At 43.4% G+C, this 25,600-nt stretch overlaps 1 protein-coding gene across 1 annotated transcript in view; it reads left to right on the top strand.

The window, feature by feature from the left end:
- The window catches only part of LOC308285918 (solute carrier family 25 member 36-A-like), a 52,209-nt gene extending 26,966 nt beyond the window's left edge, over positions 1-25,243 (top strand). Inside the window, exons 4-7 of the mRNA XM_080726835.1 lie at positions 3,988-4,088; positions 20,300-20,366; positions 21,992-22,278; positions 24,666-25,243. Coding sequence (XP_080582961.1) covers positions 3,988-4,088; positions 20,300-20,366; positions 21,992-22,278; positions 24,666-24,859 — 649 coding nt within the window. The 3' untranslated portion in view covers positions 24,860-25,243. The remainder of the gene's footprint in view (positions 1-3,987; positions 4,089-20,299; positions 20,367-21,991; positions 22,279-24,665) is intronic.
- The last annotated feature ends 357 nt before the right edge of the window (positions 25,244-25,600 follow it).

Here is a 25,600-nt window from a genome sequence, read left to right as displayed (position 1 = left end):
CACACACACACACACGTGCACTCACTCAGACATGCACACACACTAGGCCATTGACGAAAAAAGTCGACAAGTCGACTCAGTCGACTTCATTACACAAGTCGACTCGCACCAGAGAAAGTCGAAAGTAAAATATTTGCAAGTAGGCGATTGTATAAAAAAACAGGCAGATAATACACACGGCAGCAGGTAATATTTGCACTCGAACCAGCAGTTTGTTTTATGAAATCTCTTCTAAAAATCTACCTTTTCGCCGTTGGTAACGCATTCCTTGGCTTTGCGCGCCGAGCCAGGCCAGGAAATAATAGCCCTTCAGCCAGCAGTGGAATGGAACTTCTTTTATTTCATATTTCTGGGCTGTAAGTGGATTTGAGCAGGTCTTCTTCACACAGCAGTGGATTTGAGCAGGTCTTCACACAGCAGTGGATTTGAGCAGGTCTTCACACAGCAGTGGATTTGAGCAGGTCTTCTTCACACAGCAGTGGATTTGAGCAGGTCTTCTTCACACAGCAGTGGATTTGAGCAGGTCTTCTTCACACAGCAGTGGATTTGAGCAGGTCTTCTTCACACAGCAGGAAATGAGTGGGCTCTGCACGGCCTGGAAAACCGCAGATCTACAAGCTTCACGTGTCCGGCCCGGTAAACAGCAGATCTACAAGCTTCACGTGTCCGGCCCGGTAAACAGCAGATCTACAAGCTTCACGTGTCCGGCCCGGTAAACAGCAGATCTACAAGCTTCACGTGTCCGGCCCGGTAAACAGCAGATCTACAAGCTTCACGTGTCCGGCCCGGTAAACAGCAGATCTACAAGCTTCGCTGCTGTTTACCGGGGCGAGCGCCCAAGCATATAGACCCAGGCTTTGGTCTCAGGATTAAAACAACAGCAGTGTGTGTGTGTGTGTGTGTGTGTGTGTGTGTGTGTGTGTGTGTGTGTGTGTGTGTGTGTGTGTGTGTGTGTGTGTGTGTGTGTGTGTGTGTGTGTGTGTGTGTGTGTGTGTGTGTGTGTGTGTGTGTGTGTGTGTGCGTGCGTGCGTGTCCAGTGCGACTCCAGGCACAGTCATAGGTCGAGTATTGTTACGTAAGGTGATTATTACAGCTGTGTGCCCAGCTCGGTCTCTTTTGCTTCCCATTGTGTGTGCACGTGCGTGCGTGCGTGCGTGCGTGCGTGCGTGCGTGCGTGCGTGCGTGCGTGTGTGTTGGAAACAGGAATGCGTGCGTGCGTGCGTGCGTGCGTGCGTGCGTGCGTGCGTGTTGGAAACAGGAATGGGTCGACTTTGTGCTTTGCAGTTTTTTTCCTGCTGCTATAAAGTCACACTCACGTGACGTGAACACATTTTTATGTTTTTAAGCAGCGTCCCTACTGAAGTCACATGGTTTGGAACAGTGTTGTTTTTGACAGCAAATTTAGATTTAGTTTTAGTCATAGTCTTTTGAATAAAATGTTATTTTGTTTTAGTCATAATTTAGTCACCTGAATAGTTTTAGTTTTAGTCGACTAAACATCACAAGATTTTAGGCGACTAAATCTACAGTTGATTTAGTCAACTAAAATGTATTTTGGCAGGCCTTGATGACATTGTAATGGCTAATTTTACAAAATAGCCGATCTACAAGCTCACAACATGTCGCAGCGCGATGCGTTGTGAGCTTGTAGATCTGCTATTTTCAGCATGCAACACCTTAGAGCAACCAAACATAAAATGACTCTTCCCCACTAGTCCCTCCCTAACGTTTTAGTCTAGTTTTTATTTTGTTGACGAAATTGTCAATATATTTAGTCTTAGTTTTAGTCATCACAGCTTAGTTTTTATTTCATTTTTATTTAGTTTTCGTCAGTGAAAAAAACACAGTCGACAAACATTTTTCATCATAGTTTTAGTCGACGAAAGAAGCAGGGGGAGAAGGGCAAACATAGAGATACAAGAAATCAACAATCCCATACAAGTGCACACTCTTAAATGATAGTGGATTTTAGGTTTGCGTCTTTAGGTTATTTGGACTTTTAGATTGGCAAGTGCTTGAATATATTGTAATCTGCAAAACAATTCAGTGTTTTTAATGGCATCCGTCTTTCTTTAAACATCTATGATCATGCTGAAAGTTGAATAACCATAAACATAAACCATAGGGAATGAATTGAAGCTGCTTTACCCCACTGCGAGCTTGTAGATCCGCTATTTTCGGCAAAGAGGTTTGTTGTAGAGGGGAAAAGTACAGAGTGAAAGGTCAAGTTTATTAAGTATTGACGGTTCAAGTGGTTAAATATCTGAAAACACAAATTGACATGAATCTAAAACACACTGATGATTGTGCTGTCAAACAATGAAACTATATGGAATCTATGAAAAGGTTGTGGGGGTCCCTGCTTCATCTCTCTCTCAGCTAAGGGGTCCTTGGCCTGAAAACGTTGAAGACCGCCGCACTACATTGTGCATGACCGGAACCTACATTGTACATGACGTGCATGCATGTAAATGTACGTGCACACGCACAGAGACCAGCTTGTGGCGGTGCCATCGCTCGGAGCTGGACATTACATAAGAGAGAATGACTTAACATTGACTACGTGCAGATGTGCATATGGTGCTGGATGCTGCTAGCTCTCTGCTGCAACACACTCTCTGGGACATCTGCCCGCTTGGTGTTAATTCCTCACAGCGGAAGTCTAAATCTGCCGCTTAATCTGGCCATTTTGGGTTGTGCGGTGTAGTCACACATGCACACACACACACACACACACACACACACACATACTCATAGGCGTGAGTGCACACTCGCACGCACGCAAGTACTGATTTAGCCACGGGTATCGGGGGAAAATAAACCTAACCGATAAAACCCCAACTCTAAAGGTGTGACTGTGGGATTGTTAAATAACATGTGGTGTATTGCTGTACTGTGTTGTAGCAGGGACATTGTTGTTAATAACATGTGGTGTATTGTTGTCTCGTGGCAGGGCCATTTACTTTGTTAATAACATGTGGTGTATTGTTGTGTCGTGGCAGGGCCATTTACTTTGTTAATAACATGTGGTGTATTGTTGTGTCGTGGCAGGGCCATTTACTTTGTTAATAACATGTGGTGTATTGTTGTGTCGTGGCAGGGCCATTTACTTTGTTAATAACATGTGGTGTATTGTTGTGTCGTGGCAGGGCCATTTACTTTGTTAATAACATGTGGTGTATTGTTGTGTCGTGGCAGGGCCATCTACTTTGTTAATAACATGTGGTGTATTGTATTGTTGTGTCGTGGCAGGGCCATTTACTTTGTTAATAACATGTGGTGTATTGTTGTGTCGTGGCAGGGCCATCTACTTTGTTAATAACATGTGGTGTATTGTATTGTTGTGTCGTGGCAGGGCCATCTACTTTGTTAATAACATGTGGTGTATTGTTGTGTCGTGGCAGGGCCATCTACTTTGTTAATAACATGTGGTGTATTGTATTGTTGTGTCGTGGCAGGGCCATCTACTTTGTTAATAACATGTGGTGTATTGTTGTGTCGTGGCAGGGCCATCTACTTTGTTAATAACATGTGGTGTATTGTTGTGTCGTGGCAGGGCCATCTACTTTGTTAATAACATGTGGTGTATTGTATTGTTGTGTCGTGGCAGGGCCATCTACTTTGTTAATAACATGTGTTGTATTGTATTGTTGTTCTGTCGTGACAGGGCATCTACTTTGTTAATAACATGTGGTGTATTGTTGTGTCGTGGCAGGGCCATCTACTTTGTTAATAACATGTGGTGTATTGTTGTGTCGTGGCAGGGCCATCTACTTTGTTAATAACATGTGTTGTATTGTATTGTTGTTCTGTCGTGACAGGGCATCTACTTTGTTAATAACATGTGGTGTATTGTATTGTTGTGCTGTCTACAGGGGCATCTACTTTGTTAATAACATGTGTTGTATTGTATTGTTGTGCTGTGTACAGGGCCATCTACTTTGTTAATAACATGTGGTGTATTGTATTGTTGTTCTGTCGTGACAGGGCCATCTACTTCGCAGCCTACTCCATGGCCAAGGAGAAGCTGAATGGAGTGCTGGAGCCTGAGTCTACACAGGTGCACATGCTGTCTGCTGGACTGGCAGGTAACTAACTACCCTAACCCTTAAAGACCCAGTGAAATGGCTATTTTGGACATTTTATTTTGATGTTTCAGTTCTGAAACGCAAGCCTGTGTGTTTCTGAACCAATCAGAAGGGACCAGCCCTTCAGGCTATTGTTTTGTTTGTAGCCCTCAGTAGCAAGGCAAAGAGACACGACCAGGCTGCCTCTTGTACAGAATGTGTGTTACCAAGTTGCTTATTATTCTAACCTATAATGTTTACAGATACATATTCAACTGTGCTCATTAAGTTTACAATGACTAATACATAGTTTGGAAGTCATCTTGAATGACATTCAAAACAGAGTAGCTCTATGATTAAAATCAGCTGTGTTTGGAGGAATGTGCAGCAATGGGAATCAATGAGATTTGCACACATTTTCACGACTTTTCAATATAGTATTTTTTATATAATATACTAGTAAGACACCTCAGGGCGACCTTTTAGGGCGAGGTCGTGCCAATTCTTGGCCATCTGGCCAGTGATGTATATCGGACCAGTTACCCATATATGGATCTGTGTGGCTGAACCAGCCACACCGATATGGGCTGTTTTCCTCCATATATGGGAATTCCCATATTAAGTCCTGTTAGATATGGGCTTAATATCGATGACATCAGGGATCTCCATATATGGGCATAAATGAGATTCTGTTAGAGTGGTTCCCATGACATCACAACATACAATCCCTTTTATGCCCATACATGGAGATCCCTATTATATCAGATATGGGCCATGTCTTGGCCATCTGGCCAGTGATGTATATCGATGACATCAGGGATCTTCATTCTTCATATATGGGCATAAAAGGGATTCTGGGGAATACCCATATATGGACTTTTACATAGGTGATGTCACAGTGATGTGTCAGGGGAACCATAGTGTCAAGCGTTATAGACAGACAGACAGACAGACAGACAGACAGACAGACAGACAGACAGACAGACAGTGATACGGAAAGATGTGCCGGTTTTCATAGTTAACTTAACTATAATCAATTACTCTTGATTCCAAGTCATAACTACTCAGAATAAGGAGTAATATGTAACAAGTAACATATTACTCTCCCGGGTAATATTGCAAGCCGCAATTCACTTGTCACTCAAGTCCCCGGTGTCAACGTGACCGTGCCTTACGACGTTCCACTACTGAAGAGCCGCCACTTGTCTTCTCTTTGTGGTTAAACAAAAAGCAGCACAACATGCTGCTCACCTGCTACTCTGAGAACACACCCCCATGACCCAGTTAAGTGTCCTGCGCTGGTGTTAAGTAACTGAGTGGTAGGGATGGTAACCCGGTAACGCGGTAACCCCAACTGGATGCGGCGTGCTGCCACACAGCACATCCATTTCCCCCGGTGGGGAGAACCATGGGAGAACATTTTCACCGCGCGGCAACGCTGGAAAAATAGAACAGCGGCGTATCAGCTGCGCACGTCTGACGCCGCCGGTGTGGGTTAGTTCATTGAAAATAATGGGGCTGTATGTTTTGACACGCCGCTTCCGCGCCGCCTCCGCGCCGCCTCCGTGTCCGGTGTGTGTTCCGGATGCAGCCCAGCAAATAAAAGGTGAATTGATCCCAGTGCATGACAGAGGACGATTTCACGATAAATTAAATCTCCACGATACGATTATCGTGAGTGTTTTTTTATCACGATAAAGGATAATATCACTTATCGTCCCATCCCTACTGAGTACAATTACTAAAGTACTGCATTTCCAATGTCCAGTACTTTTACTTCTACTCCACTACATCTCAGAGGCAAATGTTGTACTTTTGCTCCACTTGAATGATTTGAAAACTTTAGTTACTTTGTAGATTTAGATTTAGATTACAAAGACATATACATGAACCACTCCAACCCTAGATACATTTCGGCAATTTGAAAATAGCCGATCTACAAGCTCACAATGCGAAAACTTGTGAAATGGGACATAACAAAGTACTTTCTACATATGGGTGCTTTAAGTACATTTTGACAACAATACCTTTGTACTTTTACTCAAGTAAATTTGTAATTCCCAGACTTTAACGACTTTTTAGAGTATTTCTCATTGCCGTATTGACCAATTATTAGTTAACAAACATTGAGACTAAATGCACAGGTGACTGTTTCATGTGATCAATTCCCAACAGATCCCCAAACCTGTCCCTAACAGCACAGCGATGCATTTGCGACCTCTGTAACAATGTAGGCGCTATGTAGCGTCGGGAGCGTTTGCTCGTTGGGAAGATGCATTTGCGACGTCGCTTGCCAATTTAGCTCCTCGCTTGCGCAGTGACGTCGCAAATGCATCTTCCCAATGAGCGCACGCTCCCGACGCGACATAGCGCCTACATTGTTACAGAGGGAGAGCAGGCATCGGTGTTATGTCACTGTGCTGTCTGGGGTTGTTTTGGGGAGCGCTGGTTTCTGTTCATTCAACCTTCATCAGGCAACGGCATTGTGCACCGTTGCACAAAGAGAGAGAGAGAGAGAGAGAGAGAGAGGAGAGAGAGAGAGAGAGAGAGAGAGAGAGAGAAGAGAGAGAGAGAGAGAGAGAGACAGAGAGACAGAGAGACAGAGAGAGAGAGAGAGAGAGAGAGCGAGAGAGAGAGAGGACAGAGAGAGAGAGAGAGAGAGAGAGAGAGCAAGAGAGAGAGAGAGAGAGGGAAACAAAGAGTTTTATCTCCTTGGCTGACGACGTCTGAGAATGTAAACAGTACAGTATTGTGTAGCATCTAATGTAAACATACAGAAAAGAGCCTACTCTTGCTTGCAGGCAGCCGTGAAGCCACGTGTGCCTCTACTGATAGCATCTCAGTGTAAACATCTTGTGAGCAGGTGGCCATGTTCCGTGAGGCTTTCTTTGTCTTGAGTTTGTTTCAGTTCTAGCCCATAAGACAAGTCAAGGACAGGGTTTCAGTTCTAGCCCATAAGAACAAGTCAAGGACAGGGGTTTCAGTTCTAGCCCATAAGACAAGTCAAGGACAGGGTTTCAGTTCTAGCCCATAAGACAAGTCAAGGACAGGGTTTCAGTTCTAGCCCATAAGACAAGTCAAGGACAGGGGTACTTAAAGATACTTTGGGCCGTGGCTCCCACTGTATGCCCCTTCTCCTGCACCATGTTAGCTAGTAGCGGTATGTGTCGCCTCTCACCTTTGTCCCTCCACTGCTAATCATCCCATCGAGGCCTCTTCTCTTCACGACATCTTGTAAATGGTCCAACATCCCAGCTGTTTCGGCCCCCCGGGGCTTGCTCTATTGTGTGTGTGTGTGTGTGTGTGTGTGTGTGTGTGTGTGTGTGGGAGAGAGAGAGAGAGAGAGGCCCCTAAAGGCCAATCGGGGCCCCACCCGGCTCCCAGTGTGGATATGTTAGGTTGCTGCCGTAGGTTTATTTGTCATGTCTGAGAAAGGCACACAGGTATTTTATTCAATGTCACAATTATGTGTATGACAATTGATCGCCAACTTAAATGTTGTAATCGTGACTAGTCGCATTGCACTGTTTGAGAACTGATCTCGCTGCCTCAAGCATACTGACGCAGTCCACAGCTGGTCATGTAGGCTGTCATTAAATGCTTCCCTGATGCACAGAACACATGTGTGAACAACACAAGTTAACATATACTCTCACAAAACCTTTCCAAATGATTTATAGACATTTTTTTTCTCCCATTTTTACTTCAATAGAAATCAATTTTGCCATTTTATAACATCAGCCAATCTCTCCTTCATTTTCAGCAATCTTAGTAATTCCACACAAAATATTATTAAAATGAACCCCAAATCATAGAATCTGTCGTCTTTAGTACCCTTATGTTCAACATTCCTATAGTACCGGTCAACGTGCTCCTCCATTATTTTATTTTTTTGCCATTAGGACCTCTAATAACAGATTTTGATGATCCCAAGAAAAAGAAAACGTGATCCAAAGTCCATCTTTATAGGGGCCTATAACGACTCGCCCCCAAAGACAGGGCCACCGGGGTTGCCGTGGTTCATGAACATGAAGTTATATTTATGTATATGTTAGCGGTTCATGACATGGTATTCTCAGAATGCTCTCAGTGCAGATAGGTGAGAGAGTTATGGATCCTGACACAGTGACCTGGGCCCCATAGGGCCCCTGCATGCCTGCGCTCATGCAACGACGCGCACGTGTGGGACTATTTATATCCCTGACCCAGTCTAGCGCTACCTTTCACCCCCACACACACACACACACACACACACACACACACACACACACACACACACACACACACACACATACTGGAAACCCACAGTTATTCTATAGTTTAGATTACACTTTTTTTTTTTCAGTTTTGGTTTTGATTCATGTTTAAAGCGGGTTTTGCTAGTTTAGTTGATAAAGCGCCATTCCTACTGGGTGGGCACAATAACTATTAATAAGATAACTATAACTTTATCTTTCAATATTGTATTTTTTCTTTTGTCCTACTTGGTGTGAACACTACCATCCTCTTGGATTAGAACGATTTAAAAACGATATTTTATATAGTTCTAGTGCCCACTGTGAATGACCCTTTAGGGTTAGTGCTGGGATAGTTTTTTATTAGTTACTGTTTTCAGTTTTTTAATTATTGTAGTATGTCATAGTCTGGGGTGAGATTCAACTATACTATATTTGAAATGTTTCATTCACAAATATATTTCTTGTACGTTTGGGCCCCAAAGAGTAACTTTTCCCAGAACCAAAAGTACGATATTTCTATATTTCTAAAAACTAAATGAACTAATCTACTCCAAGCAGCAGTATGACTGATACCATCAGGGTGGTTGTATTGGGTCTCCCTGCTCGTCTGTTGAGACATTCAGATGGGGTCAAAGGTCAGGTCTCACCTAGACACAGGAGCTGATAGAGTCTCTTCAGCCATTGGTTAGAAAAGGAAGGTTACATAATGCTGCATTAACTCATCTGGTGCCGATCCCGAACTAGTTCGGCTTTATTTCAATCCAATACAATCTTTTTTTTATTAATTCACTTACCCCGAGCTGCTTGTAGAGTCGTGGGTGGTCCTGGCTCGCTAGCCGCTAGCCAGCTAGCCGTTCTACTCTGTCCGACGATATATTCCATTAAAAATGGTTTAAAATACATTTTTGAGCTCCCCAATGTTCACCCGATGTTCGGCGCTGCTTCCGATGAGTACACGAGTGTGCCGATCCCGAGGTAGTTCGGCTTTATTTAATTAAATGAATAAAATGATAAGAGGCCTTCTGAAGCCTGGCTTGATTTTTGTAGCTACTAGCCGAAAGCTAACAACGTCCCGGCCGGCCGTAATTTGCGAACGCAATCGCCAATCTCCGCCTAATCCAATGAAAGACCGCATCTTTAAAGGCTTATATCTCTTTTTTGTGTTTTAGGAAAGCGGCGCGAGGTTTATTTACGGTGAAATCGCCCAAAAATGATCTTTTAGATGACAAAATGGGAATAGCCATTCTGTTAGCATCTTCATCCGGGACATTTCCATGCCGTGCATCAACGTGAGCACGTCAGGTCCTGGAAGCTGAAGTCCTGGAAGCTAAAGCGCTCGCCTATGAGAGATGCGCTGGCATTCTTTGGCCCCTAGAGGGCGCTGGCACGCAAAGAGTTAAAGGGATATTTCACTAGAACGGGTACACATTTTTGTGTATCATCATTTTATGCTTTAACTATTGAAAAATAGCAGATTTACAAGCTTGTAGATCTGCTATTTTTTCCATACAAACCCATTGTAACTTCAAACTCCATTTTATTTTAACCAGATAGATTCCTCAAAACCACCCAACGACTTGCTTCTGGTGACTCATACTGCACTCCTAATATGCGAGGGGGCGTATCGTTTCTATAACTTTTTTTTAATTGATTTGTTTTTATTTCTATTATGGATTTCTTTTACATTTTTCCCCCAAAATATAAAAAAAACTCTCACACCACTGGAAATTAAAAGCCTGAATCAGGGGCGTCAATTGGGTATGGCAGGGGTATGCAGCTGCCATACCCTGGGTCCAGGGGGGAGAATACAAGTTACTTTAAAATATAAATCCATGAATGTCTCTTTGTCTATCTGTGCTGGTTATTATGCTGTTAAATTACAGTAAAATAACTACAAATGCAAAATTTAACAAGAAGGTATTATAATTATATTCTCCACACTTTTAATCTCCCCATCTTGACAGAATAGTAGGCTATATTCCCTGGTTCCGCTGGTCAGCTGCACAGGTGCAATTCATTATCGTTAATTGTGGCACGTTTACTATATTATGCCAAGTTTATAGCCGCACTTGAACAACTGTTCCAGACTGCCATATCCAGCCCAAGAAACCATAGATATTTTGTGGGGAAAAAAATAGAACGTACTTCTTAAAATAAATGTATCGTGCCTGTTGCTAAGGTATGGCAACATGACTGGTGTCTTGCTGCCATACCTTATTTTTTTCTGAACTGACGCCACTGGCCTGAATGAGCTCTGAATGCATTGCCAGCTCATTCGTCTTTTCTTTTTGCCGAGTCAGCCTGCAGTTTGCCCTTCAATCTGTTAATGCATAAACTCCTTGTTCTGGAGAGGTGGGGGGGGGGGGGGGGAATCCCACCAGCTGACTCTAACCGGCTCCCCTTCCAAAAAAAAGAAGAAAAGAAGGCTAATCAAACACACATTTCCCTGGCTGTAGAAATGTAGGTCAAACTGCAGTGGAAAGAAAAAAACGCGAAATAGAATGTAGGCTTAGGTATTCATGTGAGTGTGTGTGTGTGAGTGTGTGTGTGAGTGTGAGTGTGTGTGTGAGTGTGTGTGAGTGTGTGTGTGTGTGTGTGTGAGTGTGTGCACACACAGCTCTGTCTGTCATCACGTACATGCAACAACTGCTCTGTCAAGAAGCTTGGCTCCAAGCCCAGAAAACCCAATGTATAACTATATATATCTGTGGTGGAAGAAGTATTTTGGACTTCAGTAAGAATAGCGACACCACGATATAAAAATACTTTGTTACTAAGTGTACTTAAAGGACAAACTCCTCACTCATGTTCAACCTCCTCACTCATGTTCAACCTTTCATATGATGGTCTTTATATGCACACCATCCATATCGAAAAGTCACTTATTATTGTAAATCGCTTTGGATTAAGAGTGTCTGCTAATTGACTAAATTGTAAATTGAAAGAAATGTGGTCTTCACCAATGATACTGATGAAGGCTCTGTTCCATTCTGCTCAAACAGAGTCAGTGTTACCAGTGATACTAATGAAGGCTCTGTTCCATTCTGCTCAAACAGAGTCAGTGTTACCAGTGACACTAATGAAGGCTCTGTTCCATTCTGCTCAAACAGAGTCAGTGTTACCAGTGATACTAATGAAGGCTCTGTTCCATTCTGCTCAAACAGAGAGTCAGTGTTACCAGTGATACTAATGAAGGCTCTGTTCCATTCTGCTCAAACAGAGTCAGGGTGCTGTTACCAGTGATACTAATGAAGGCTCTGTTCCATTCTGCTCAAACAGAGTCAGTGTTACCAGTGATACTAATGAAGGCTCTGTTCCATTCTGCTCAAACAGAGTCAGGGTGCTGATATTGTTGCATGTTTGCTCACTGGTAACACTCTGCTACCCCAGTGGGTCTCAAAGTGTGGTCCAGGGACCCTCATGGTTCCACGAGGTTGTTCCAAAAGCCCCCCTCCCCCCTTGCAGGTGTGTAATAGTATAGTAAAATGTATTTTGGGTCAAACCTCAGATTGACATGGCCTACTTCCCTGGGTGGCAGCATTCTGCCTCCACTGACTGCTCCTGTGGAAAACTCCTGGCTTCAAGCCCACTCAAATAATGGACCGTATGACTCCTATAGCTAGAGGCCTTATGCCCTCAGAGCAGCTGCCCCACATGCAGGCAGGTACACCCAAGTACTGTACATAATGGACCGTATGACTCCTATAGCTGTCTGCCTTATGCCCTCAGAGCAGCTGCCCCGCATGCAGGCAGGCACACATGCATACATATAGGCCATGCATGGGCAACTGGTGGCCCGAGGGCCACATGCGGCCCCCACCTTCACTTAACGGGGCCCTCAGGTTAATATCGGAATACTGTAATAATATATTATTGATTTCAGCTGTTACAATTCCAAACATGCAAACATGACCCACTTTAATTACGTAAAGTCTATACTAGTAGCTTAATGACTTAGTGCTAGTCTTTTTTTATGTCCAATGTATTTGTATTTAAGTTCATAAAGTTAACATAAGAACGTATACATGCTGTTGAATTTACAGTAATAAAAAAATGTTACTTTTCAGGATTCCAATTCAAGAATATATATATATTTTTTTTAAATAGCAAAAATAGCAGATCTACAAGCTCAAAACTTGTCGCACTGTGACACGTTTTGAGCTTGTAGATCGGCTATTTTGGCTATTTGTGACTGTATATGCATTGTGGCCCTCTGGAGGGAGTGTGAAAATATAGTGGCCCTCTCCATCATCAAAGTTGCCCACCCCAGCTAGGCAGTGGTGGAAAGTAACTTAAGTACATTTACCCAAGTACTGTACTTAACTCAGTTAGACCTGGAATTATTCTATTGAAAAATAGCAGATATACAAGCTCACAGCGCGGCACCGAGTGCCCCGCTATATGAGCGTGTAGATCTGCTATTTTTGATGTGTGCAAATCTTTGAATATATCAAACATTTGTAACTCAAATATTTTGCTTCTGGGGGGTCCCTTGAACAATGATATTTTGAGATGGGGGTCCGCGGGCCAAATACATGGGGGGGGTCCTTGACATGAAAACGTTTGAGAACCACTGATAGAGAAGAAGACATTTATAAAATCACAATCTTTCAAGAATAGCATATCTACAAGCTTGCAGCACGGCACTCGGTCTCGGTGCTGCGCTGTGAGCTTGTAGATCTGCTATTTTTCAATAGATGAAGCAACACATTAATGGTTAAAGCGTTTAAAATCTAACGTGACGCGGATGTGCGTTCACCCCATGAATGTTCTTCATAGACTGGGAGCGCATGACTACGCATTATTATGTGCTTTAAAGGAGTAGTTCACCCCCAAAAGGACTTTTTTTCTATTGATTACTGATGCCATGGAGAGTCAAAAAGACAAAAATGTTATTCGAGTAAATTTACCCCCATTGATTCGAACGAATGGGGGTAAATTTATTGTTATCACATTTTTGTCTTAGGAATGTGACAAAAAACTAAAAATATTATTGAACTCAAGTCTCCATGGCGTGACTAATCAATAGAAAAAAAGTCATTTTGGGGGTGAACTACTCCTTTAACTACTGAAAAATAGCAGATGTACAAGCTCACAGCGTGGCACCGAGTGCTGCGATGCGAGCTTGTAGATCTGCTATTTTTGAAAAATATTGGAACATTTGTGCAAGTCTTTGAATATTTCCACTCCTAAGGTTTTTTGAAAAACCTGTTTCTATGTCAGTGGTGCTCAAACCTTTTCATGTGAAGGACCCCCAAAATGATCCCAGTCCCATTCATTCAGCCAGCCAGACATACAGGCCTGTTTGCATTCAGAGGTCATGTTTAGGAGAACAGCAGCCGGTCTTAAAGTAGGCCAGGCTCTGCTTTTAACTCCTGCATGGGGACTTATCTTTATGTTCTGCATGAGGATCGGCCCTCACTCACGTTTTCAGCGTGCAGCGGACGCTCGCTACCGTGGTTGCCAGGTCTTGGAGAGAGAGAGAGAGAACAAGCGGGCCGGGTCTATGTAAAAAAAAAAAAGAACCCAAAAAAAGAAGCAACGTGTTTGTACCCTCCTAACCCTAGTTGAACATAGCAGTTCTACAAGCTCACGTTGCTTATTTAGGGAAGGAAGCCTAAATAAGCAACTACTAAACAATATGTATTTACAATATTTATTTACCTGAAAAACAAGCCCAAATTCGCTTATCTCATTTAGGACTGAGGCCCTTTCTAAAAAAAAAAAAGAAAAAAAACGCCTTCTAAATCATGACCCAAAATTTCTGAAAAACTTCAAATATTTATTCAAACAATTAATTAAAAAACATTATGCTGCTAATATACTGTACATAGCACGGCCATGAAATTCCTGGAAATATTTTGAAATTTCCAGTACTGGAAAAGTTTTGGAATTCATCAAGGGTCAAGGAAATTCCTGGAAAAAGGGTCTAGGGATTGTTTTGGGTTATTGATTTTGTTAACTGCCACCATAAATGGACTTTGAGAGTTCCCTGCCACAGTTTTCTTACCTTTTGGCGTGGGCACGTGCGCGTCCATCGTGCACGATCCACGTGCACGCCACGGTCCGTTCGCAGCGTGCACACATTTTGCATTGCACATAGGAGTAAGAGACTTGTTATTGTGCTGAATGATTGTTGTATAGTCCTGGAAGTTGAGTTAAATATTCTGGAAAGGTTTTGTAAATTCATTGGTAAAAATGTGTGGGAACCCTGTAGCAACAAGAGCCCCAAAAAGGGTTCCCGCCCAAACTGGCTTATAATAATCAGACATGGCAACCACAGCTTGCTACGCTGAACAGAGCTGTGGCCTGCGACGCACTTCTGAAGTAGGTTAATGGGTTGCTGCTTTGATCCACTTGGCAGTTAAAGGTTGTTATTGTATGTATTAAAATGTGAGCACTTGTATTGCATAACTGTGCCTATAGATATTCATTTTTCCTCCTTTTTTATATCATATAACATATCCATATATCCACATGATTGTGCTGTCAAATGATGAAACTATATGGAATCTATGAACAGGTTGTGGGGGTCCCTGCTTCATCTCTCTCTCACCTAAGGGGTCCATGGCCTGAAAACGTTGAAGACCCCTGCCCTAGTGTCTTTATTCAGAGAACTTTAGCCAAAAATAGCAGTTATACAGTATAAGCTTGTAGATCTTGTAGATCGGCTATTTTTGGCAGAGATTTGGTGTAAAGGGGAAAAAGAGTAGACTAAGTACAGAGTAAAAGGTCAAGTTTATTAAGTATTGACAGTTCAAGTTGTTAAATATCTGAAAACACACATTGACATGAATCCAAAATACACTGATGATTGTGCTGTCAAACGATTAAACTATATGGAATCTATGAACAGCTTGTGGGGGTCCCTGCTTCATCTCTCCCTCAACTAAGGGGGTCCTTGGCCTGAAAACGTTGAAGACCCCTGATGTAGGATTATGTAGGATTATTTGCTTTACTTCATCCAGTGTCTTCTGTATCCGTATTTCATCCCATGTGCCCGTTACTTTGATAGCTGCAGTGCAGAAGGTCACGGTTAACATTTCCCTTCAGGCTTCGTTCACATAATTACGCTATCCCTCTTGGCCCCCTGTGACTACGTATATCCTCTTCCATTTAATTTGCCTCTTTTGTCGTTTTGCAAAATGATACATCGACGTGACATATCCTCTTTTTATTATGAACGCTGCAATCATCACCTCTCTTGTCTTTTTGTCCATTTTTAGCCTAGATTCAGAATTGTCCGTGTTTTGTTCTGCCCTACATCTGAAATCTGGTCAGACGTACTTTTGACCTACATGTTGAACGTAGACATTTACTCTGGGCTACATTTAGAATCTACACGTTTATTTTGGCCCGCGTTTTGAATTTTCACTTGTGAGACGGTTGCCAGGTTTTAGCAGCTGTGCAGTGGTGGAAAAGTAATCACATTTTGTACTCAAGTAAAAGTATCAATACTGCAATGTGGAAATACTCTGTTAGGCTGCCCTCAGACCAAAATACCTATGAGAGTGGAATCCACGTTCCGCCAATGCATTTCAATGAGAAGGGGGCGGTTTCATGTCAGTGGAGGATATCTGCGCTCTGCGCAGACCTTGTGTTTATGCTGGAGCAAAGAAATTCTCCACGCAGATTCTGGTTTCCCCCCTCTGTCCAATCGGGTGAGTCGAAGGCGTAACATTCCGAGAATCAGGAAGGGACTGATGCATGAAGAGTCTCATGCACCCAAACTCTTCTCTTTTTAGCTTGTTGCATCTCCCCTTCCAATAAAGCAAGGGCGAGTACCCTTCGCCTGTCCATTATAGAGTTGACACGTAAAATATGATGAGGATCGCTACGCTAGTCTAACAGGCTACAGGGAGGGAGGGCGGTGCGGGAAGTGAGTGACAGGGGCGTCACTGGCTTTGGGACGGAATATGCTCTCTGCGTTTTTTGCCAGCCGCGCACCAGAAGAGTTTATCCACTGCCGACCATATTTTGGTCTGAGGGCACCCTTACAAGTAAACGTCCGGAATTCAAAATGTACTTGAGTAAAAGTATGAAAGTCTTTGCATCAAGATGTACTTAAAGTAACAAAAGTAAAAGTACATTTTTTTTTTTAAATCGCAGATCTACAAGCTCACAATGTGTCACAATGCGACACGTTGTGAACTTGTAGATCTGCTATTTTCTAATGGCCAAGGTATAAAAATATAAAATAGGGCTAAAGTGTTTTATGTATGCTTTATAATATTATAATTTACATCTGCAAAGTAACATATAACTATAATAACTAAAGTTTTCAAATAAAATTAGTAAAAGTACAATATTTGGATCTGAGATGTAGTGGAGTAAAAGTATTGGAAATTGGAAATACTCAAGTAAAGTACAAACTCCTCCAAATTGTACTTAAGTACAGTACTTAAGTACTTCTACTTAGTTACTTTACACCACTGCAGCTGTGTTTGGGTTTGGGTCGTCTGTGTGACCCAGATGTTAACTGTGGACTGATGGAGAGGGGGATTGGGGACACAAATGGAGAAGAATACGTGAGATGGGAATGACATTTACGATCACGGAGTGGATAATGGGTCGGGGTTAGGAACTTAAAGCGGCACTATGCCAACTTATTTTCATGAATAAAATGTAATTTTGTCCAATATGTATGGTAGAGTAGTGGCTCTCAACCTTTTCAGGCCGCGACCCCCAAAACAATCATATTCCAACTGGGGACCCCCCCACCCTGACGAGCGCTAAGAGTTGAGGAGGGATTACATATTGTATAACACGGTTCTGTTGTGAAAATAGCAGATCTACATGCTCACAACGCCTGAGTATGTAGATCGGCTATTTTCACAATTTCTGCCTCTAATATTTGACAATTTGGCCAATGTTTAATTTGTCATTTTAGAGATATTAAAAAGTCCTTAAATTGTCACTTTAAAAGTGTGCAGTTACCCACTATACACTTAAACTTCATGTTGGTTTGTCTACTGTTGAGTGAGGAAACAACTTTGCACATTAAGTTAATCATCTGGGGACCCCCCTGGCGGTCCCAACCCACAGGTTGAGTAGGGCATTAATGACTCAAGCTTTTTTTTCAAGTCGACTTGACTTACAGTAAAGTGGAAGTTGAATCAATACGTAATTTTATGACGTCATCATATTGTCGGACGGGTCGGACGGGTCGGGCGGAGAAACCACACTGACACACTGCTGTTCAGCTTGAGCAACTTGTATTAAAGATATGTGTCTTTACTGTCTTAACAACTGACATTCAATATAAACCAGTAAGACTCCCTAAATCGGGAGATAAGCAACCGTCAGGTCGCATACACAAACTTTGGGAGGAAATGGTAGCCAATCAGGAGGGAATATGGGAAATGGGACAGATCCATGTTGATGACATGACTTTAGAGATACTGTGTACCGCTTTGCGTGATTTTAGGGCAACATCTGTAGAAGCAGTGTCCAAAAATGTGTCTTGCATGAAATGGTTTGGTGGCCAAGGAGTGTGTGTGCAAAGTTTGGCATGGATCGGGGCAACGGTGGCGGAGATATGAGTTGGGGAAAAGTGTGACGTGTGACGTGACGGAGGGACTGACAGCCGGTGGAGGTGTTGATAGTAAATTATTATATTATAAAACATAGTAGGCCTACCTTTAGCCCTATAGCTTACAGCGTGTCGCGCTGCAACGCATCTATGATCACAGCAGCTGCAGCCCATGATCAAGCCTAAGTAATGTATTCTCCGTCCCACGACGTGTGGAACGCTAGGAGCGTACCACACCTCTCACACGTCACCAGCCAACAAAGAAGAGGTAGGAATGAACTGAAACATGCGCTGAGACTGAGCGGTCCCCAGAATAACACAGTTGGGGTATTGATTACATGAAACAGGCACCTAGGCATGCACCATGCAGTGTAAAATGTCTCTTTTTCCTCTCTTTTTTCCTTCAACTTTCGACTTTCCCTGATGAGAGTCGACTTATGTAATCAAGTCCATTGAGTCGATTTGTTGATGTTTTGGTTAATGCCCTATGGTAGAGTATGTTAATACCTGGCACATGCACACATAGACATCAAAGGGGGCTTGAGCCCCTGACATTTTATGTAAATAGTGCCCTCTCCAGACCATGAATGCAGTTTTTACTATGGTGAAAGAAATGCAAATGCCCTCTTTCCATGCCATACCTGTCCAAACTCTCCTGAACTTGAATGCAGCATCTTATGCTGAAAGAATTGCCCTCTTTGTGTAGAAATCCATGCCGTTACGCCACATCTCTAGTATTGACTTGATTATGCTTATGTCAGTGTGGTATCAAGCACCGATATAGCCGACCTCTAAGCTCAAAATGCTCACGCTGCGACGAGTTGTGAGCTTGGAGGTCGGCTATTTTGGGTATTTCTACCAAAAGGCCCTTTTAGAAGTGTCAGGCCCTGCCTCTCTAACATTGTCTACACATGTGTTAATACAATATTACGTGTACACTTGGGAAGGCTGAATGTCCAACATACAACCGCACCAGGAAGGCTCCATGTGTACACTCTCACAATTCAATTAACACTCGCCATGTTTTTACCGTATAGTAATCTGTTAGGCCCACAGAGGAGGTGGCACAATTACAGTAACTAGATTTGAGCTGTCCTCGTTGGGAAATCAATGGGGTTATTTAGCTAGGGCTGTCACCATTGCATTTAGTTTGATGACTAATTGTCATATACATAACTGTTTACTAATATTCTTTGGCATTGAACATGAACCAGTAAGACTCCCTAATTGGGAGATAAGCGACCGTCAGGTCGCATACACAAACTTTAGAAGGTAATCGTAGCGAATCAGGAGGGAATATGGGAAATGGGACTGATCCATGTCGATGACATGACTTGTCATCAGCATAGATACTGTGTACGCACAGGTCAGATATGACAACGTTAAACAAAGAAATTACCAAGATATTTAATTGTAGAAATTGCAGAAAAGATCTACAAGCTTATGAACAATGCACTCTTATATATTGTTTTAAATAATTGAATGTTGGTTATGTATTAGACTACGTTTGTCTGCCATAATGTAGTTTCTTCAGGTTTGACATGTTTGCATAATCTATCACTGGACATGATTTTAAAAAATGTCATAAAGCAATAAAGAGACAGCCTACTGTCCAACTATCACACAATACACTGAAGTTAAAGACACCAGCACATTCCACACTGCCATCAGCTTAGCTGCTTTCACTAACTCTAGGGAGACCCCTGCTGGTGAAGAATAGAATGGAGCGAGGTGGCATGACTGCTGTTTAGAATAGAATCTATTTACAATACTGCAGTGTTGTCTTCCACTATCATTCAGCACTGGTTGTAAACTTGTAATCATGTAATCAAGTATTCATGTGAATGTCACTGGTTTGATGCTGCCCTCCTATTTGTTTTGTTTTACACAGTGGTGGAAAAAGTACTCAAATGTTGTACTTAATGTAGAATCAAAATGACTTATGCAAAAGTACAGGTATATACAAATATGGGCCTCAAAATATACCTAGAGTACCAAAAGTTCAAGTTCAAAAGTTACCATACTTTTAAAACGTATACAAGTCTTTAAAAAAAGTCAAATCTACAAGCTCACAACGTGTCGCATCGTGGCGTGTTGTGAGCTTGTAGATCGGCTATTTTCAAATAGCCAAAGTTTAAATAGGGTGAAGTGGATTTTGTAATAATAATACAAATCTACAAAGTAACTAATACTGTAACTACAGTTTTCAAATAATTGTAGTGGAGTAAAAGTACAATATTTGTCTCTGCAGATGTAGTGGAGTAGAAGTAATCGGAAATCAGAAATACTCAATTATAGTAAAAGTACCTGAACAATTGAACTTAAAGTGTAGCACTTGAGTACATGTACTCAAGTTACTTTACACCACATGTTACTTTACACCACTGTAGATGATAGAGTGTAAGCTGGCTATGACTGTATCCTACTGGCTTGTCTCTGACCCTCTGAACTCCATTTCCCAGGGTTCACTGCCATCACCGCCACCAATCCCATCTGGCTGATCAAGACCCGCCTCCAACTGGACGCCAGGTGAGGAGCATGTCGGCCATGTTGGCTGCAAACCCTGAGACAAATAGGTTGACGCCAGAAGCATCAATTCACCCTTTGTCAAGTCCCGCCCGTTTTCCCGCCCCTCTTCACACCCATTGGTTGATGTGTCTTGGTGGGACATTTGGTGGGATACTCCATCCACTACCATTGTAATTCAGTTGCTTCGTATTGTTATTCTGTGTATTCAATTCTCATTCTTGGTTTCAGTGAAATGGAGCTGCTCAGTGGCAGTATAGTGACTCAGCATGTTTTTAAATGTTTTTATTTCTCCAAAAATTATGTTTTAGCAAATTCAACATAAAAAAAAACGGAACCAGGGCGGGACAAGGCAGATAGAGCCTGATGGTTGGTCAGTCAGGGACCAATCAGGAGGCTAACAAAGGGTGAATTGGGTATGGCATGGGTACAATAAATTCCATGCCTGTTTTTAAGACACCAGTCATGCCATACCTTAGCTTTTGCTGACGCCACTGGTGCCTCATTGGCCCGGTGGGGGGGGGGGGGCACGTCTGCCCCGCCCCCATATTATGCAGGGCAGCTTTGCCACAACTCCGTTTGAGTTGTATCAATGGATGAATAGTTTGTTTCGGTTTTAAGGCAAGTATAGAGTTAGCCACAATAGACATTACAAAAACAATACTTGAAAGGAAAAGGTGTAGGCCAGGGGTCTTCAACAGGGGGTCCGGGACCCCTAGGGTGTCCTCAGAGTTTCTAGAGGGGGTGATAGAAACCCTTTTTTCTCCTTTTTTTATATTAAGCACTTGAACCCTAGCATCATGAGAACTACTAAAATATGATTATTTGGGGGTCGTGGCCTGAAAAGGTTGTCCTGTCCTCGGATACCATTAGAGCATCATTTCATCCTGTCAGAGATACGTGGGAGTGTTTATCTTAAGAACGAGTTGACCGCGGTCACACGGCTACCCTGACATTCAACTTCCTGCATGGACAGGAAGCCAGCAGGACATCCATTGTGCTTCATGTCAGAAACACAAACACATCTTGGTGCTGTGCAGCAGGGCTTGATATAACATGCAAGAGCCTGACACCTGCTGGTGAAATATGGTCCTGCAGCCTGGAATGAATGAATAGTTTTTATTTGGGTCTTAAGCCATCTACAGTTAACACATTGCAACAAAACAATTTAAAAATAAAAACAAAACTGTACTTGGACCGAAAAAGGTGTGGGCTAAAGCTGTAGCTTATAGTGCCTACCTTTTTGTCTTAATTAAATGAGAAACAATAACATCGATATGTAAAAACAAACAATACAAAAGACAAACTCAAAATAAATACTAATATAATATAAAGAAATTACGTTTCACACATACTAGAAATAATATGTTATGGTTTATAAGTTTTATATTTATTTACTGTATTATCTTTAAAAGTTATCTTGAAATTTAAATAGCTCTACATTGTGATATTGTTCAGTGATTGAGCTTTAGTAAACAGAAAAAGCATTTTCAGGCGGGACATTTTCAGCTAACACTAACACTGGTGGTCCCCGGGACCCCCACCATGAGAACTAGCCGGCAAAACCAAACCGCTAAAACGCCGCTAACCGCTAACCACTGTCTTCCCCCCTTCGCTCCTCTGCGCAGGAACCGTGGCGAGCGGCGCATGAACGCGCTGGAGTGCGTGCAGCGGGTGTACCGGGCGGACGGCGTGCGCGGCTTCTACCGCGGCATGTCGGCGTCGTACGCCGGCATCTCGGAGACGGTCATCCACTTCGTCATCTACGAGGGCATCAAGCGGCGGCTGCGGGAGGCCAAGGCGCCCATGGTGGAGCAGGAGGACGAGGCGGTCAAGGACGCCACGGACTTCGTGGGCATGATGCTGGCCGCCGCCACCTCCAAGACCTGTGCCACCTCTATAGCCTACCCACACGGTAAATACATGTACCGCTACCTCTATAGCCTACCCACACGGTAAATACATGTACCACTACCTCTATAGCCTACCCACACGGTAAATACATGTACCACTACCTCTATAGCCTACCCACACGGTAAATACCTCCATAGCCTACCCACACGGTAAACACACCTACCTCCATAGCCTACCCACACAGTAAATACATGTACCGCTACCTCTATAGCCTACCCACACGGTAAATACATGTACCACTACCTCTATAGCCTACCCACACGGTAAATACCTCCATAGCCTACCCACACGGTAAACACACCTACCTCCATAGCCTACCCACACAGTAAATACATGTACCGCTACCTCTATAGCCTACCCACACGGTAAATACATGTACCACTACCTCTATAGCCTACCCACACGGTAAATACCTCCATAGCCTACCCACACGGTAAACACACCTACCTCCATAGCCTACCCACACGGTAAATATACCTCCATAGCCTACCCACACGGTAAATACATGTACCACTACCTCTATAGCCTACCCACACAGTAAATACCTCCATAGCCTACCCACACGGTAAATATACCTCCATAGCCTACCCACACGGTAAATATACCTCCATAGCCTACCCACACGGTAAATATACCTCCATAGCCTACCCACACGGTAAATACTACCTCCATAGCCTACCCACACGGTAAATATACCTCCATAGCCTACCCACACGGTAAATATACCGCCATAGCCTACCCACAATGTAAATACTACCTCCATAGCCTACCCACACGGTAAATACACCTACCACTATAGCCCAGTGTTTCTCAACCTTTTTTCTGCATGGGCACACTTTTCATGTCCCAAGAATCCATGGGCACACCAACATAATACGGGGGTGTAAATATCGTCACTGTCGGGAAGAAACCTTGTATCTCCAAGTTTCAAATTTGTATGTTTCTTCGCAAAGTAAAGCCCTGCTTCATCATACAAGGCTGTCGCACAAAAGTAGTGAAAACAGCAGATCTACAAGCAGGTGCGAGGCGTTGTGTGCTTGTAGATCGGCTGTTTTCACTAGTTTAAATCGTTTTTAAAATGATAAATACAATACTGGCTTTCAAGCAGTTTCAAGGGGCACACTTGACCCTTCTCAGGCACACCAAAGGTCCCCAGGCACAGTGGTTGAGAAACACTGCCATAGCCTACCCGCACAGTAAATAGACCTACCTCCATAGCCTACCCACACGGTAAACATACCTACCTCCATAGCCTACCCACACGGTAAATACTACCGCCATAGCCTACCCACACGGTAAATATACCTACCTCTATAGCCTACCCACACGGTAAATACTACCTCCATAGCCTACCCACACGGTAAATACTACCTCTATAGCCTACCCACACGGTAAATATACCTCCATAGCCTACCCACACGGTAAATATACCTCCATAGCCTACCCACACGGTAAATACTACCTCCATAGCCTACCCACTTGGTAAATATACCTACCTCTATAGCAGGGGTTTTCAAAGTGGGTGACTGGGCACCCTGGGGTGCCGCGACGGCAGTCCAGGGGTGCCGCAAAATATTTTGGAATTTATTAGGACACTTGAAAAAATATTTAGTATCAACATGAAGTACAAAGTTATTTTCAGTCAGTTCTAACCAAAATGGCTATTATCTCAACGTTTTCCTCGCAACATAATCACCAAAATATCGTCACTCTCGGGCAGAAACCTTGTATCTCCAAGTTTCAAATGTGTACGTCTTTTGGTAAAGCAAAGCCTTGCTTCATCATACAAGACCGTCGCACAATACTAGTGAAAACAGCCGATCTACAAGCACACAACTGTTTTCACTAGTTTTAGTACATTTTATAGATGATAAATACAAAACGGTTTTGGACAACGCTGATATGCTATAAATATAAGGTGCTGGGAGTGAAAATTATAATGTAGGGGTGCCTCGGATTAAACAAATATTTATGGGGTGCCCTGAGACAAAAAAGTTTGGGAACCCCTGCTCTATAGCCTACCCACACGGTAAACAGACCTGCCGCCACTTCCATAGCCTTTTTTTTTTACCAAGTAGGCTAAAAGACATTTTGGTATATGAGTGAATCAATGAGTCAGTTTTTTAAGTCTTCAAAATACAGTCAATGGCGGCACACGGTATCTAAATAATTAAATTATATCCTGGCACTAAAAGTGCCAGCCCTAATTGAAATTTGTCTACATAACATACTTCCTAAATTACATTTTAGTCTTTGCATTAGCCTGCTAGGTCGTTAAGGCTTGGGGAAGTGCTACGGGCTGAGGTGGAGTCTAAAGAGGTGAACAAGACATAAAATGTAATAACCACTTAACCTTGTACTAACCATCTCTCTCCCCCCCTTTAACAGAGGTGATCCGCACGCGGCTACGGGAGGAGGGCAGCCGCTACCGCTCCTTCTGGCGGACGCTGCTGACGGTGGCGCGGGAGGAGGGCTACGGGGCGCTGTACCGCGGCCTCACCACGCACCTGGTGAGACAGATACCCAACACCGCCATCATGATGTCCACCTACGAACTGGTGGTCTACCTGCTGCACCGCTGAGAGAGAGGGACCCCCACCCAACCCCCACCTCCACCCGCAACCCCCCACCCCCGCCCCCGCACTTCCCGGTTGGGAGAAGGGAAGCGGGGGAAGTGGCTGAAGGACTTGACGGACGGCTACCGACGGCGTGGGGGAAGAAGAAGATGAATGCAAATGAAGACCAAAGGGAATGAAAATATGACGGAGTAGAGGACTAGAAAACATTGAGGGACGTTTAGCCAAAACCCAATACTCACGTCCGGAAAATCCCGGAAATCCTTCGCGTCCCAAATGTTGTTTTAAACAAATTGGGGGAAACAAATTGAAACGTTTTGAATGTCTTCAAAATGCGGCCAAATACTTTTTTTAATTTGGGTGTCCATCCATCCATCCATCTTCAACCGCTTATCCGGAATCGGGTCGCAGGGGGTAACGGTTCCAACTGAGATTTCCAGAGTTCCCCATCCTGAGCAACCTCCTCCACTCCACTCCCCCCAGGAGTATACCGAGGCGTTCCCAGGCCAGTGTGGAGATGTAACCCTTTCCGTCCTTGACGTGAAAACGTTTGAGAAGCACTGGTTTAAAGCAAACCCCAATCGTATTTCTCCTCCCACGCCTCTCCTCCTCCTCGACTCCTTACTGAGAGGCGGTGTTGCGGTGCGAGGGAAGGACGCGAGCGGAGGAGGCCCGAGGAAGGAGGTTTGAGTATTGGGATGAGGCTTCAGGGAGAGAGAGAGCAGAAGGAGAAGAGTTTGTTCTTTT

This window comes from Nannobrachium achirus (genome assembly GCF_963921795.1).
Source record: "Nannobrachium achirus genome assembly, chromosome: 5".
Taxonomy (NCBI): domain Eukaryota; kingdom Metazoa; phylum Chordata; class Actinopteri; order Myctophiformes; family Myctophidae; genus Nannobrachium; species Nannobrachium achirus.
The sequence above is the reverse complement of the archived record's forward strand: the minus strand, read 5'-3'. Positions and strand labels throughout refer to the sequence as shown.